At 39.2% G+C, this 17,469-nt stretch overlaps 4 protein-coding genes across 4 annotated transcripts; 2 read left to right on the forward strand and 2 right to left on the reverse strand.

Annotated features, from left to right (window-relative positions):
- Positions 1-3,602: 3,602 nt before the first annotated feature.
- MYCFIDRAFT_171582 (uncharacterized protein) lies at positions 3,603-11,271 on the reverse strand (the record flags this gene model as incomplete). Its single annotated transcript, XM_007925025.1, has 3 exons — positions 3,603-3,630; positions 11,010-11,202; positions 11,226-11,271. The coding sequence occupies 3 exons, from the start codon at positions 11,269-11,271 to the stop codon at positions 3,603-3,605; spliced, it is 267 nt and encodes an 88-aa protein (XP_007923216.1).
- MYCFIDRAFT_59699 (uncharacterized protein) lies at positions 11,023-11,953 on the forward strand. Its single transcript, XM_007924452.1, has 3 exons — positions 11,023-11,389; positions 11,449-11,744; positions 11,816-11,953. The coding sequence occupies exons 1-3, from the start codon at positions 11,299-11,301 to the stop codon at positions 11,846-11,848; spliced, it is 420 nt and encodes a 139-aa protein (XP_007922643.1). The 5' UTR covers positions 11,023-11,298; the 3' UTR covers positions 11,849-11,953.
- Positions 11,954-12,336: 383 nt separating this feature from the next.
- On the forward strand, positions 12,337-13,025 carry MYCFIDRAFT_161338 (uncharacterized protein). The gene is made up of 2 exons (XM_007925026.1): positions 12,337-12,719; positions 12,777-13,025. The coding sequence occupies exons 1-2, from the start codon at positions 12,345-12,347 to the stop codon at positions 12,879-12,881; spliced, it is 480 nt and encodes a 159-aa protein (XP_007923217.1). The 5' UTR covers positions 12,337-12,344; the 3' UTR covers positions 12,882-13,025.
- Positions 12,998-14,740, reverse strand: MYCFIDRAFT_82565 (uncharacterized protein; the record flags this gene model as incomplete). The annotated part of the gene is made up of 2 exons (XM_007924662.1): positions 12,998-14,670; positions 14,731-14,740. The coding sequence occupies 2 exons, from the start codon at positions 14,738-14,740 to the stop codon at positions 12,998-13,000; spliced, it is 1,683 nt and encodes a 560-aa protein (XP_007922853.1).
- Positions 14,741-17,469: the final 2,729 nt, after the last annotated feature.

Here is a 17,469-nt window from a genome sequence, read left to right on the forward strand (position 1 = left end):
TATATATACTACGATAGGTTATACTACCTATAGAACCTTATACTATTATAGCTAATAGTAGTGGTAGTAGTAGTAGGAGTATTAGCCTCCGCTTAGTACTACCTACTAGAAATCTAATTTACTAGTAACATTTAATTTGCTATATAGGCCTCTAACCGTATACTAATTATATAGGTTAACCTACTATTTGTCGAGATATAGTTAATACTATAAGGAGCTATAACTAGCTAGCAATAGTTAATACCTGAATAGTAACTGCTCGCCTATCGGATTAAGTATATACGTTATATTCGCGTTAGACTTTGCGATACTCGTTAAATATTATTATAAATCTAAGCGTTTATAGAGGCAAAATATGTAGCTAGAACTAGGCAATAGTTCAGATTAACACACTATTAGTCGAGGTGTAGCTCAATTTAATTTACTATATAGTATTATATTTAGTCTAGTAGCTATTAATATACTAGGTATCTATCTTAGATCTTAGGTAGATAAAATATTTAGAAGGTTATAATTGTAACTCTTAAGCCTATAGGTAGCCTATATAGACTAGAATAGTCCTTAGGTTACCTTGTATTCTCCTGTGTAGAAACCCTTTTTCTTCGGGCCTAGAGGCTAGTAGATAAAGCTTAGGTCCCTTCGTATTAGAATACTAGTTATACTCCTAGTGCTTATTTAATAGGTTTTAAGTTACTATCTATAAGATACTACTAGTATTCCTATAAAGTCGTCTAGTAATATACCGGCTCTGCGTTCTTTAGTACTCCTAATAGTATAAGGTTTTATTCTATTTTTATAATAGACTGTTACTAGTATATATTAGTAGGATAACGAGTCGAAGGCTAATTACAAGTATACGAAGATATACCTAGTATATTAGTTTAAGTGTTATATATAACGAGATTATAGTAGAGTACTCTATTAGGGTCGAACAAGACATACTAAGTATATGCGCAGACACATGCCTATACGTTTGCGTATATCGGATCGGGAGACCGGCAATCCCGGATACGAAGATTCTATTATGCTAGGATTATATATCACGCTAAGTAAGGATATAATATCTTTGCGCTTTTCTATACGCTCGAACCCTCTTCTTCTTTCTCTACTATAAACTACTCGTACGTATTAGACCTAGAGCCCTCTATATATACCTATGCGCATTCCTAATCCGCTTAGTACTAGAATTAATTCTAGTGTTTACATATACATCCGCACAAAGCTATACGCATAGCAGTCGACTATGCCGTAGGACATTAAGGGCTACGTATTCCCGAGCTCGCTCGTTAACGGTAGCGTAAGTACATTCCTATAGCTATACGTCGCTATATACTAATGCGCAAACAGAGCAGCTACCGCAAGTACAAAAAGCGTCTGCTTAGTAGCGAGCTAGTCCCTCTACTAATTCTAGATATCGTCGTAAGCATTCTTCTGCCCTTACCTATCTATATACTTATATATATAGACATGCCTAAAGAAGAAAGTGCCCGCTATTCGCCTTTTTATAGGTGAGGTCGTTTGTCGTATACCGGCTAGTACTAAAAACTAGAGTCGATTTATCGACGCTACGGAGGATAACGGGTATAGTTATACTATTACGTATATCTATGTATAGCACTAATCTCTATAGTAATAAGAGTTTAGAGGATATATACGACGAGGAGGGCATGTATTATATATAACCTAGCCTTCGCGTATACCTATATGTTCTGCTAATACTTGCGTAGATAATATACCGCGATATAAGGACACTCGCGACGCATATTTAGTACGGGGTATATATTGTCCTCGAATAGATCTACTTATACTTATACCTTTATAGTATAGCGGCGTCGTCGAAGAGGGACGTAAGGAAGATAGCAAGCGGGATACCGGCGGTCGCTATACCCCGGAAGACAAGTTGAAGCGCTATATAGATATAGCTATGCCTATACATTTGCCTATTAATTCCTATTAACGAGCCTTAGAATTCTACGACCGCCTCTAGGAGATGTACGAGGACGAGGCGCGAGAGTATACGTAAGTCTACGATTATAGATATGCGTATTCTAATACCTATCTAGCAAGGGTCCCTCTAAGGCGACCTCGAAGAAGGCCGATATAGGTAGCGACGAGACTAGCGACGAGGGCAGCGACGAGACTAGCGACGAGGCTAGCGACGCGGCTAGCGACTAGACTAAGAACGAGGCTAAGAGCGAGGCTAAGAACGAGGCTAAAAGCAAGGCTAAGAACGAGGCTAAAAACAAGGCTAAGAACGAGGCGAAAAGCAAGGCTACCGATATAGCTACCGATAAGCCCTCTACTAAAGGTCCTAAGACCCCGACCGTAGTTATTAAGTCGTCTACGGAGGACGAGAACGAGGACGAGGAAATGGATTCTAGGTCTAAGCAAGGGTATATGCTTAGATATAGTTATAGAGACTTGTCGCCGCTAATATATATAGCAAATTCGAGCTTATACTTGCCTCGAAGTCTAGCAGGGTAAGTATAAGGCTAGCCTTATCTATACTTATACTAATGCGCGTAGGTCAATAGGACGCTTACAAATAACGACTTTAAAAGGCGCTTCCCTAATATAGCCGTACTCTGCAATACTTATAAGGCCGCCGGTACGAAGACGAGTATACCTATCTATCCGTTTTAGTCTGTTAGTATACTAACGGATGTATAGACTGCAAATAGGGTAACTATACCTACGAGAATATAAAGGCATACGTACTCTAATCTATAGCTACACCTACGCGTATAGACAAGAGTACCGCAGGGCTCGTACCGGGGAAAGGGATTCGTTAGAGAATTAGATAGCTATGCGTATATAACCGGTTATAGCTATAGCTCGCGCGTTAATTTAGCTTTGCGCTAGCTAATGTTTGGCTTAGCGGCGGTAAGAGTATATAGATTAACATCCTATAGCGTTTAGTATATAGTAATTTATATATAAACCTATACGCCGACCTATGCGTATAGTAAAGTTCATACCACTGCTTATAGTATAGCTCGTATATAGAGGCATAGCTAACGTTATACCATTTTCCGCAACTTCTTTAATCGCTAAAACGTACTTTAGCTAGCGTCGACCGAGCTAGCAGCGGGCAGCGGGAGTTTTATACATACGGCTATCGCTATGCTTATACGTCTAGCTATAGCTCTGTTTACTCGATACCCTCTCTAACGACGCGATAGCAGGCAGCTAAGATGTATTGGCATAACTATAGACATATCTACGCCTATAACTCTGCTTACCTAGCGGACGGCTATTGCCGGGGCGCTAGCCCCTTTACCGAACGAACAGAAGGAGCGCTATATGTTTAGCCAATGTCTCGCGCATATCTACGCATAAATAATGCTCTAGATCTGCGTATCTTTGCTATTTCTTTAATATACAAAGTATATAGTTTAAGTTATATTCCTATATAGTAGAATACCCTATGCTATTTTTTATTAATTCCTATTTATATATATTAATAATACTCTATACTATTATAATTTGCGTTGTTACTATCTCTCTCTCTCTCTAAATTTTCTCGTTATATATATTAATAGAAATATAATCTCTACTACTATTATTCTAGTTACTGCCCCTCTCCTAGCATATAAATGTCTTTAGGTATGCGCAGAGGCAACACTGTAGCTATGCATCCGTTCCTCCGTTTTAGTAATAAAGGCTTAGTATTATTTAATATTAGTATAAGACTATTACGCTAGTGTAATATAAAGGCATACCTATATACTAGCGATTAGGCACTCCCTATTCTATGCGAGACACTATATAGGTATGTATAAATCTCCTGCTATAGATATGCGCCCCTTCTCCCGTTTTAGTAATAAAGGCTTAGTATTATTTTATATTAGTATAAGATTATTACGCTAGTGTAATATAAAGTAAATAGTTTAACTTGTTTACCTATATAGTAGAAGACCCTATATATATATAGCTAAAAAGATCTTTTTATTTTTCTTTAGATTTATACTTATTAATAATACTCTATACTATTACAATTTGCGTTATTACTATATCTCTCTCCCTCTAAATTTTCTCGTTATATATATTAATAGAAATATAATCTCTACTACTATTATTCTAGTTACTACCCCTCTCTTAGTATACAGATGCCTTCGGGTATACGCAAAGGCAACGCTGTAGCTATGCATCCGTTCCTCCGTTGTAGTAATATAATTATTATAGTTAAACCTTAGTTTTGTCCTACTTTATTATCCCTTTACGCATACCTATGCACTAGCGATTAGGCACTCCCTATTCTATGCGAGACACTACATAGGTATGCACATATCTCCTACTATAGATATGCGCCCCTTCTCCCGTTTTAGTAATAAAGGCTTAGTATTATTTTATATTAGTATAAGATTATTACGCTAGTGTAATATAAAGTAAATAGTTTAACTTGTTTACCTATACAGCAGAAGACCCTATATATATATAGCTAAAAAGATCTTTTTATTTTTTTTAGATTTATACTTATTAATAATACTCTATACTATTACAATTTGCGTTGTTACTATATCTCTCTCCCTCTAAATTTTCTCGTTATATATATTAATAGAAATATAATCTCTACTACTATTATTCTAGTTACTGCCCCTCTCTTAGCATATAGATGCCTTCGGGTATGCGCAAAGGCAACGCTGTAGCTATGCATCCGTTCCTCCGTTTTAGTAATATAATTATTATAGTTAAAGCTTAGTTTTGTCCTACTTTATTATCCCTTTACGCATACCTATACACTAGCGATTAGGCACTCCCTATTCTATGCGAGACACTACATAGGTATGCACATATCTCACGCTATAGATATGCGCCCCTTCTTCCGTTTTAGTAATAAAGGCTTAGTATTATTTTATATTAGTATAAGATTATTACGCTAGTGTAATATAAAGTAAATAGTTTAACTTGTTTGCCTATATAGTAGAAGACCCTATATATATATAGCTAAAAAGATCTTTTTATTTTTTTAGATCTATACTTATTAATAATACTCTATAGCTATTATATTTTATGTTATTACAATATCGCTCTCTCTCTAAATTTTCTCGTTATATATATATTAATAGAGATATTATCTCTAATATAATTATTATAGTTAAAGCTTAGTTTTGTCCTACTTTATTATCCCTTTACGTATTATTCTATATAAGACACTACATAGGTATGCACATATCTCACGCTATAGATATGCGTCTGTTCTTCCGTTTTAGTAATAAAGGCTTAGTATTATTTTATATTAGTATAAGATTATTACGCTAGTGTAATATAAAGTAAATAGTTTAACTTGTTTACCTATATAGTAGAAGACCCTATATATATATAGCTAAAAAGATCTTTTTATTTTTTTAGATCTATACTTATTAATAATACTCTATAGCTATTATATTTTATGTTATTACAATATCGCTCTCTCTCTAAATTTTCTCGTTATATATATATTAATAGAAATATTATCTCTAATATAACTATTATAGTTAAAGCTTAGTTTTATCCGACTTTATTATCCTATTACGTATTATTCTATATAAGACACTACATAGGTATGCACATATCTCACGCTATAGATATGCGTCCGTTCTTCCGTTTTAGTAATAAAGGCTTAGTATTATTTTATATTAGTATAAGATTATTACGCTAGTGTAATATAAAGTAAATAGTTTAACTTGTTTGCCTATATAGTAGAAGACCCTATATATATATAGCTAAAAAGATCTTTTTATTTTTTTAGATCTATACTTATTAATAATACTCTATAGCTATTATATTTTATCTATTATATTTTATGTTATTACGATATCGCTCTCTCTCTAAATTTTCTCGTTATATATATATTAATAGAGATATTATCTCTAATATAATTATTATAGTTAAAGCTTAGTTTTATCCGACTTTATTATCCTATTACGTATTATTCTATATAAGACACTACATAGGTATGCACATATCTCACGCTATAGATATGCGTCCGTTCTTCCGTTTTAGTAATAAAGGCTTAGTATTATTTTATATTAGTATAAGATTATTACGCTAGTGTAATATAAAGTAAATAGTTTAACTTGTTTGCCTATATAGTAGAAGACCCTATATATATATAGCTAAAAAGATCTTTTTATTTTTTTAGATCTATACTTATTAATAATACTCTATAGCTATTATATTTTATCTATTATATTTTATGTTATTACGATATCGCTCTCTCTCTAAATTTTCTCGTTATATATATATTAATAGAGATATTATCTCTAATATAATTATTATAGTTAAAGCTTAGTTTTGTCCTACTTTATTATCCCTTTACGTATTATTCTATATAAGACACTACATAGGTATGCACATATCTCACGCTCTAGATATGCGTCTGTTCTTCCGTTTTAGTAATAAAGGCTTAGTATTATTTTATATTAGTATAAGATTATTACGCTAGTGTAATATAAAGTAAATAGTTTAACTTGTTTGCCTATATAGTAGAAGGCCCTATATATATATAGCTAAAAAGATCTTTTTATTTTTTTAGATCTATACTTATTAATAATACTCTATAGCTATTACATTTTACGTTATTACGATATCGCTCTCTCTCTAAATTTTCTCGTTATATATATTAATACAAATATTACTTATCTCTACTACTATTATTCTAGTTACTACCTCTATTCTGTATACGGCTGCGTATAGGTATGCGCATACCTTACGCTTTAGGCATGCGCCTACATTTCCTTTTAGTAATAAAGGCTTAATATTATTTCAATATTAGGGTAATTTTAGCCTAGTTTATCTACCCTTTGAACATACCTATGCGCTTACGATAAGGCTCTCCCTCGAGTTATGCCTATACATATATGCTCGACTATGTCTATATACGTAATATATGCCAAAAAGATGTTAATACAACCTATATATATAGCTATCTCCGACCCTCTCTTAACTAGCGAGCTATCTCGTCGTATATCTGTAGCTGCGCCCGTAGATACTCCGCCTATAAACTAGCGATCTCTGCTAGTATTAGCGGATATATTAAGGTAGGTTGTATAACCGGAGGCATTAAGGAAGGCATTGTCGCGGCTATTAGTATAGCTATTAGAGGCTGCATTAGCTATCCTATCGGTAGCTACATTAGCTGTCCTATCGGTAGCTGCATTAGCTGTCCTATTAGGGGCTGCATTAGCTGTCCTATCGGTAGCTGCATTAGCTGTCCTATCGGTAGCTATATTAGCTGTCCTATCGGTAGCTGCATTAGCTGTCCTATCGGTAGCTGCATTAGCTGTCCTATCGGTAGCTGTATTAGCTGTCCTATCGGTAGCTGCATTGGCTGTCCTATTAGTAGCTGTATTAGCGGCATTGTTAGTAGCTATATTAGCTATCCAATTATCGGCTAGTTATAGCTAGGGACAATTCGGGTTTGATCTTGAAGTTGAATCCTGTCTCGAGACATATCTATAGGCGTACCTATAGGCGTTCCAATGCGGCTAGGTCCTAATATAGCGGTATTAGTAACTAATCTCTAGTTTCCCCTTTCTCTAGGCGTAGGAACGCGTAAAGGTAGAGGCATACTTTCCGTGCTCGCTCGCTTTCGTCGCCGGCTAGTAACCTCTAGTTTAGGATCCCGGATAGGGATTATATATAGGCGAATCCTAGGTAGTAGGCTTAGGCGTTATAACGGTCGTAGGGCGGGCGTAGGGCTTAGACTTCCGGTTAGGCGTTATAACGGTCGTAGATGTAGCGGTAGGCTAGGCTCGATATCCCGTAATTGTAAACGTGTTTCCTATTCTAGGAGGGTCCTCCGGGTAGGAATTATTCTAACCTAAGCTCTAGCGGCGCGATGCGTATTATTGACCCTAGTAGTGCGCTTATCCTTACTATTACTCCTATGCTTATAGAGATTGCTAGAGGCCTGCTCTTAGTACGCTAGCCTTATAGCCTTTTCCTGTCTACACCTAGTCTTCTTTACAACTACGGCTATTAGTACGGGCATAAATCTGCTAATAGGTAGCTCTTACCTTGCTTCTATAGTGCCCTCTCGTATCTAGACTAGATAGAGACATTTACTAACGTATGCTTTACGCGGTAGTCGGTCTAACCCTAGAACTAATCGATATCGCGTATATCTATAGTCGTAGCTCTAGAAATACCTATTATTAAAGGTAGGTCGGTTCCGAATAAGTATAACTTATATCCCGTCTGTTTGTTAGCATTTGTATCCGCCCGTCTGCTTCTATATATGTCCTTGTTTATAAGCGTATACTCGGGGTTAAGCGCGGCTATAATAACATCGTTTTTCTTATTCGTCGCCTAGTTACGGAGATCTTTGTTCCGGGACCCTGTATATATTAGCGAATGTCTATAGCTATATATATAGACGTACGTTAGAGGATGCCGATAATCGTATAGTACTCCTACCTGCTCGGAGCGTCGATAAGGGATAGTATATCTTCTCGCTCTTTTATAGTAACCCTACTATGCTATTTGCTTATAACCTTGTCTACGTTCCTAATAAAGTGTACACGACAGAGCATAAGTATATGCTGTAGGTAATACTCCGCTATATAGAGGGGGTCGATTTCGTATAGGTAGAGACTAAGGCCTATAGGTTAGTATAGGTACGGGCATAGGCTAGGGCATAGATACTAGTATATTAGCACCCGAGCTGATCGACTGCGATACAGTGCTACCCGTCCGTATCCCCGTAGATATATGCCTACCTATATCTGCCTATACCTACGACAGCCGCTAAGGTCGTAAATAGGCGCTTCTATACGAGATAATATATCCGATTAGTATTCTTCTCGTTGCAGATAACCCGAGCTAAGGTGAAGACTATCTTGTTAGCAGGTATATAGCTATAGGTTAGCCTATATATACGCTTTCTATTCTAACCTAACTCAACCGCAAAGATAACCTCGTTTATATTAGATCCTACGATACGTTTATAGGACATATCGACGTCGAATAACTAGAGAGACGTAAAGATCTCTACTTGTTCCCTATAAAAGCATACTACTGTCTATATACCTATAGGGGAGATATATACGTCTTGGATGTATTGCTACTAAATTAGCGTATGTTAGCATCTATAGCTATAGATAAGGACGTATAGTCTTCGGGTTGAGTTTCTGCTATTTGTATGCCTATTCTACTATATTAATATCGCGAAGGTAACTATACTCTATATGCTTAAGCTTTACTATTATCGTAGTTAAGCGCGAAGTATTGTTTAAAGCAACATAGAGCTTAGTAAGTAATAGTACCCCTTTTTTATTAAGGAACTGCTACAATATCGGATAGACCTAGAATCGGGCTAAGGACTACGTAAGCGGAAGTCTATAGGTATAGCTATATATATACCCGTTATTAGGTCCGGCGAAATGCACTTCTTAATCAATTCCTTTAGCTCTTCCTTAATAAGAGTAGGGACTTTCGTCGGAGGGGGTAGTATATACGTATATTTGCCCCGAGATACGATTATTATATAGGGCGTCCTTATAGGATCGCGCGGGACGATAAAATCGAACTTAACCTTACACTCTTACGTAACGAGCTTGCCCTACCCTTATAGGTAATCGACTTCTACGCGGTGTTAGCTAATCTATGCCTATAGGTTTAGACGTACCTACGGCATGTCGTATAAACTACCTTTGTCGGCTTAATAACCGTATAAACGTTAGTCGGACCTACTAGTAGATTTTGGAAGAAGTCCTTAAGTATATCGATTAACTATTTCCCTTCTTTTAGAATAACTTAGCGGAAGCATAATAGTCGTAGGTGTGTATAGTAGTTAGTATATACGAGTGAGTACTAGTAATAACTAGCTAGCGTCTATACAGTTAGCTATAGATATGCCTATATATATAACCAATTACTTATAGGCGTCTCTGCCTCCTCGTGCGTTAAACTACAATCTTCGCGTTAATCGTCGTAGGCTTTTCTCGACCGGAATCCTGCTTATACTACATGCTAAAGCCTATGCCCGTAGGTTAGTACTCGGTAAACTATCTAACTACGGATATATATACGCATGTGAGTTCTCTACCTAGTATTGCGTCTCTTCTCCTCTTAGTACGAATATCCTTACGAGCGGAGGTATAGAATTAACCCTCTAGTTTAGGTACTCGTCCGTAAGGCGATAGTGCGTAGCGCCCTCCCGGAGATATAAGCAAGCATATTAACATATCTTAACACCGCTACAATTCTTCCGTACCCGAATATAAGATACGCTATTAAAGTACGACGCTTTAGTTTCCTTCGGGGAATAGGGCTGCCTTGCCCTATATTGCATCTAATATATATTAGCATATATATAACAATATACACGCCTATATATACTCTATATTTAAGAACGGCCGGAATCTTTATAACGTTCTCTAGGATAAGATCGGTATAGTTATAGTAATCCGCAAGTAGAACGATATATATATAGCTATAGTTATAACTACTTAGGTATTCTAGTATCGTAGCAATATGTTCGATATGCTTAACAGAAAGCGGGGCATATATAGCATTTGTAATAAGGGTAGGCCCGGGTCGAGGAAGTAGCTAAGTCTTATTAGAAAGTATAGGCATACTATTAGCTATAGCTAAGCCTATAATATTGCTTTCTAGCTGCTTGTCTTCTATAGCCTCTAAGGCGATGCGATCTTCTTCCGCAAGCATTCCTAACGTAAAGACATTAGAGGCCTATATCTCGGTAAGCTAAAGGATATATATATCTATATACTTATATATACGCGCTCGTTAATAGACTCGGTATACGAGATAAGCTTATTAGAATATTTATATTTATAATCTTCCTATATATAGGGAAGAAAGGTTAATAGAGTCTCTATAGCTTTAGTCGGTACTTTAGATAGTAGTTTTGTTCGGTACTCGTAATCTATATAGTCTAAGAAGCGGGCATTCGTATAGTAGAAGGAAAGGGAAGGGAAAGAATTAGTCGATTAGTAGGAAAGTAGATGCGTAGGCGCTAATTTGCGGCTAACCATATATACGGTTACGCATAGACTCGGCTATACGGACGTTGGTCAACTCCGCTTTTAGCGTGGTCAACCGCAGATTTCTCTGGTCCTGGCTGGTCGAGCTCGTGACGGCATGAGGCTCTGCGCGAGTCGGGCGCGAAGCCGAAGCCGAAGCCGAAGCCGAGCTGTCTTGTCTTGTCCGTGCGCGAAGTTTGAAGCAGCTTTCGATGAACTTTTGATCGTGTGCCATCTGTTACATCGAACCAACATCACCAGCGCACGACCATCCTAATCGAAATTCGAATTCCAGCGTCTCCATCTCCGTATAAAGTCCCCCCTCGTCAATATGGTCAAGCTCGAGGAGGTTCCCGATGAGGAGCTCTACGCACCCCAGCAGGGCCCAAAGGACGACGAGGATGAGTGGGACACAGATAGCGGTACGCATTGCGTAGCAACACGAAGCCTAGCGTCATTGCATGCTGACGAATATTGGCAGAATCGGAAGTTTCAGATGATGATGATTATGATGATGAGAGCCTCGACGAATCACTGCTCGACCGAGTATATGCATTGAAAGACATTGTCCCGCCGACATACCGCAAGCACGTCTCCAATGTCGCATCGACAGGCTACAGCTGGGTATCAAAGAGTGCGAGCTTCAGTGGAAAGGCAATTTGGGTCATCAGCACGAGCGCGCTGCTGTTGGGAGTACCGTGGGCACTGGCGTTCAGCGAAGAGCAGCAGGTGCAGGAGATGGAGAGGGAGATGCGCATGCAGCAGAGCGCGAGTGAGGTGAGTTCGATGAACAGTTGACATAGCGATTGAATTCGCGTTGGCTGTTGCATGCTAACACTATATGACAGCTCCTTACAGCAGGCGCCAAGCCAGCTTTGTAAGAATCTCACGCATTGCACAGAAGCACCGCATATTTCACGCATAATGAGCAGCGGATATTGCGCTTGTATTATACTACTCTGCTCAAAAGATAGACAGGTCGATCCAAATGCTGCCCTGAATCCTTTCTCAGGCCCATCCCACCGCTTTCCCAGACCACAACCCTAATCCCATCGAAAGGCTGACGCCACCGTAGTATGAGCAACGCATACCAAATTGCAAAATGGCGCATACCTTGGCCCACTTGGCATTCGCTTGATCAATAATACGCTTTCCATAAATTACGTACCTCCAGCAGGTGATACTACCTTGTAATACGGCTGCAATTCCACGCCGAAATCCTTCGGTCATTGCAACCTCAAAGGAAAAGTGCTTAAGCATTGCACATAAGAAGGCAGTCCCGGATAAGCGAACAGATAAACATAAGACATACACTGCTCTAACTTCCAAGACACAATCACAATCAATCACACTGCGAAACTTGCGAAGCTCGCCACCATGGCCACAACCACACCACAAAACACGTACAAAGGCTCATGTCTCTGCGGCTCTATCTCCATCGTTCTTACCCTCGATAAAGACCTCTACTCCGAACCTAATGGCCATCTCTGCCATTGCCTCAACTGCCGCAAATTCTCCGGGGGTCCTGCCGCCATGTGTTTCATAACACCTACAAAGACCGTACAACTTACCGACTCGAAAAAGACACTCAAGGTCTACCAGGATAGCAATACGGGCAGTGGAAGGACCGTGCCTAGGAGCTTCTGTTCTGCATGCGGGAGTCCTGTCGGATGCGTGCCAACTTTGATGGATGAGAGAGTGAGCATCGTCACTCTCGGTTTGTTTGACAAGGTGCCCGCTCCTTGTTTTGAGGTAGGTCTAGGTCGAGCACAAACCTGGACGCTTCTATGTGCTGATGCGTTTTGCAAGTGCTATACAAGCCAACGACTGCCTTGGAGCCCGCCTGCTGCTGATGCTGAGAGGCAGTATCAATTCATCGACGAGGTCATCAATCATGTTCCATCATTAGAATAATGAGGCCTGTGTTGACATTCTGTATCGAACCCAAGATTTCAAGTGGAATCTTTCATCGCTGCTTTGGTCGCCTATACTTGATAGGAAGAGGCTGAAGTGCATTGTCATTCTGTAATTCACCAAGCATCGAAATTGCCAAATCCGCCGCCCTTCTTGGCCTTCTTGATCGGCGGAGGCTCTGGCTCATCCCACTCACCGACCACCTCATCTTCTTCCGCAGGGGCGCTCTGCTTCATATACTTCCCAACTCCACCAGCACCGCCACCATTCTCCACCTTGCCGTCTGCTCTGATCCTCTTTCCAGTCCACGTCGTTCGATCATCCTCAGTACCACCCTCCTTCCGTATTCTCTCCTTCCGAGCCTCATCCGCTTCTTTCTCGTCTCTCTGCTTCAAAAAGTCCTCGAATGGGTCGACGTACACAACCACATCTTCCATCACGAGGTCCTGGAGCGGCCGGCTCTTGTCATCCACCTCAACCTTCTCCAGCCGATCCAAGGTATCCAGTCCTTCGACTACTCTGCCGAATATCGTATGTTTGCGATCCAGGTGCTTCGCTTGCCGATATAGGATGAAGAACTGGCTCGTGTTTGTGTCTTTCCCCTTGTTCGCCATGGAAAGTACGCCCCGTGAGTCATGCACCAGCGGTCCCTCGAATTCATCGACGAAAGTCTTGCCCCAGCATGACTGTCCGCCTCTTCCGGTGCCTGAGGGGTCACCACCTTGAATCATGAAGTTCTTGATGTTTCGATGAAAATTGATGCCATTGTAATAACCACGTTTGGCAAGGTGGATGAAGTTCCAAACAGCTTTTGGTGCGTATTCTGGGTACAGCTCAATATTCATGGCGCCTAAGTTTGTTGTTATTCGTGCATAGCCTTTCTGCTTGACGCGCTTTGGCTTCAGCATGTATTCCTCATCGGTCATTATAGCTCGCTCAGTCGAAGTATTTGGTGTCATTCCAGTGCTCGTAAAGGAGGCAGCCGCCAAACCATTCGTATATTGCGCGGCATTGTACGGTGTCGGCTTCGTTGTTCTCGATGACTTGGCAGTCTCTGCATGTGCTTTACGCGCATTCGCGAGTGCTTGGCCTTCTGTGGAGGGGCTATTCGCAGCTTTTTCTCTGTCGGCTCTCGCTTTCGCAACTGCCTCCTTTGCCTTCAGTATCTTTGCTGCTGACCCCAAATTCTGGTCGTTCACTCCAGCACTTCGCTCCGCCTCCTGCTCTGGCGTGAGTGTGCTTTGGCCGTCCTGCAGATACTTGAACTGGCTCAAGTTCCTTGACTCAATATTTTGAGGATCTTGTAGCGTGATGATATCGCTTCGCTTGAATTCCTCATCGTTGAGCAGATCCCTCCAGTTCTTGGCCTTGATGTTCAGTCTCTCCACTGTATCATAGCTGAAAACATTCCCTGTCGTTTTGATTCCAACCAGATGTGTGTTGTCCGTAATCACTTTGAAGGTCACTGGATCCACGAACTCGCCTTCCTCATTCTTCAAGAAATTGAGCTTGATCAAATCTGCACTCTTCAAAGGCTGCCCGTTCACCGGGTTTGTGCCGTGCTTGCGAATCCATGGCAGAATGTTCGTCAAGTCGAATATCGTGCCGTCGGCTGTGCATACTGGATGTTCGAATGGTTGGAGCGATACGGCGCAAAAATTGAAAGGAAGTCGTTTGAAATTGGCGCCGGCACCAGCGTTCGCAGCCTTCCTCGCATTTGCGCCAGCGCTGGCAGAGAAAGCATCTTCAGATGACCACTCGCTGTGGGTAATGTAGAGTTTGTCCGTGCCTGTGACCTGTCAGCGCTACGTCAGCGACAACACATGTATATTGAGTGTTCGCGACTCACCTTTGCCCATCTTGAGCGCTCGACACAGCTAGAGAGGTGTGATGTAGAAGTTGTCGTAAAGAGCTTGAAATGATGGAGGTATAGACTTTCGGTTCCTGCCTGAAGTTCTGCCTGAAATAGATCCGCTAGAACTGGTTCTTAAGGCAACATCGCCTGCCACGTTGGCGCTGCCTCGAGTGCACGACAGACGAAACAAGCCTCATTTCTGATGATATTAATGTGCTCGTTGGTAGAGTAGCTATTAGGCGAAATACAATCTTTAAAGTCATATCTCAGAACGAGTTTGATATAGGTTAGCGCAAGGAGCGATAGCGAGACTAATATTAGAGATATAAAAACCCTAGCAATAGCAATAGCAATAGTAAGTAGTAAACAATAAAGTCAAATTAGCAATAACAATAGCAATAGTAATAGTAATCCCTAGAGATATAAAAACCTTAGTAATAGTAATAGTAATAGTAAATTGTAGATAGTAAAGTTAAATTAGCAATAGTAATAGTAATAGTAGTAGTAATCTTAGGAAGAAGTCTACAGTAATAGCAATAGTAGTAGCTATATAGCAATTGCCATTTGTCTAAAGATAGTGTATTCTATACTATCTTTACTAGTATATTTCTAAAAATAGTATACTAGTAAAAGTATAGTAATTACTATTTTGCTATTACTCCTACTATTAGTACTATTACTATTTCTTAAAGATCTCTAGCAATAGTAATAGTAATAGCAATTACTATTTAGTAATTACCATTACCCCAATTTATTATTCACTATAGTAATTACTATTTGCTTATTTGCTAGGGTTTTTATATCTCTAGCTTAGACTATCTATCTTAAATTCCTAGCCTAAATATAACCCGATTATCTGGATATAAGACGCTCGAATAAGACTAGTCGTAGGGTAGAGTAGCTAAAAGATATATAAAAATCGTATATCTAAAGAACTTTACCGCTATATAAGCCCTCCTTTTAACTAAATACCTACTATCGACTCGCTTATAAAGCTAGACGCGAATTCTAAGTTCTAACGTAATATACTAAATACTCCGAGAGAGGGCATTCTATTACTACTATTTTTTTACTAAAATCGCTATATCTATATATCGCGTTGTCTTAAAAATCTAGCTCGAAGGACCCTAGAGAAATTCAGCTTCACTTAGGATAACTAACACACTAACTAGGAAGTGTTGTAGACTACTATCGCGTTCTAAGACTAGCAGCTTGCAATGTATTTGTTTTGATTACTAATCGTATATATATCTCGACTACCGAGGCTAGTAAACTTCGATAGCTAAAGGCTCTTAGACTCTACAGCTATAGGCCTAGGTATCTTTATAATATATATAATGTAGCTATTTATAAGGTTCTAGGAATACGATACTAGTTTTAGAGAATATTATAATTTTAGTTTCTATATATATCTATGCCCTAGTTTATAAAGGAAAATTTACTAATCTTATATTTCTTAATTATAGTTATGCTTTTTTAAGTTATATAGTAGTTTGTTCTAGCTATAGTATATAGTTTAGTAGGGCTTAGTATAAGTACTAGTATCTAAGTAGTAGTTTGCTACTATAACTAGTCTGGACGCGCGCTATTAATTCCCTTAGACTCTTAGTTAGTAGGCTTTAAATATTTAGTTAAAAATTAAATATATCTATAGCAAATTGTTAGGACTAAAGAGGTTACACGTAATTGGCATATAACCGGGCTCGAGTAAAGCTAGGGTCTTAATGCCTTAGGCAGGGCTTAGCGCTTAGCAATAGGCTAACTTGCCTGCCTTCCTCCCTCTCCTCTTAGCTCCTTATCGAATACTACTTGTACCTACTACTACCCTATCTACCTGCTAATATAACCCTTCTTATACAGTATTCGATCTACCCTTTAAGGGCAGTAGCTAGATAGTCCTTATTTCAAGCTTTTAGCGGTATAGCTACGAACAAGACTAATCTAACTATAGTACGCCCGAAGAACGGGATCTATACGCACTATTCTATCGAAACAACCGTACTAATTATTAAGCAAGGCCTTCTATACGGCCTATTATACTAAGTTAATCGTACTAGACTAATATCTACTAATTCCGCTATATCCGTATCTTAGGGGCTAACAATACATTATTAGTATTACCCCCTATTATAATAGCCGGCTTATTACAAAGCAACAACAACCGTGCTACCGCTAGCAGCGCTAGCAACGATAACGCTAGTAGCACGGTGCCTACTAAAGTGCCTACTAGAGCACCTGCTAAAGTGCCTCCTACTAAAGAGCCTACCGGAGAGCCTGCTAAAGAAGAACCTGTAATTCTAGGTAATAATCCGGAATTGCCTATTAGCGACATTCTTAACAACATTGTTAATCGACGATATAGCTAACTAGCCTTTAGCCCTTAACTATTAGGGAGACTTTAAGAAGCTACTTAAAACAGGCTTACTGCCCTACGTTAAGAACAATAGCTAAGAGATAACCTCCTCGAGCTCCGTCGCCTTTAGGAAGCCCTAATAACTACTACTAAACTAATAGCAGGACCTTCCTTATTATTAGTCTAGAAGAAGGATGCTAAACTTAAGGACTGCACTATGTTTAATAGCTCTAGTCGGAAGCAATATAACGACTATATTCGTAACTGTAAGCTTAACTAGCGAAACGCACTAAAGGCTCTTCTAGACGACTATTTATTAGTTGTCTACGCTATATAGTACATTAATGGCGACCTGAAACGTACCTAGGATAACCATTTTG

This window comes from Pseudocercospora fijiensis, assembly GCF_000340215.1.
Source record: "Pseudocercospora fijiensis CIRAD86 unplaced genomic scaffold MYCFIscaffold_2, whole genome shotgun sequence".
NCBI classification, from domain to species: domain Eukaryota; kingdom Fungi; phylum Ascomycota; class Dothideomycetes; order Mycosphaerellales; family Mycosphaerellaceae; genus Pseudocercospora; species Pseudocercospora fijiensis.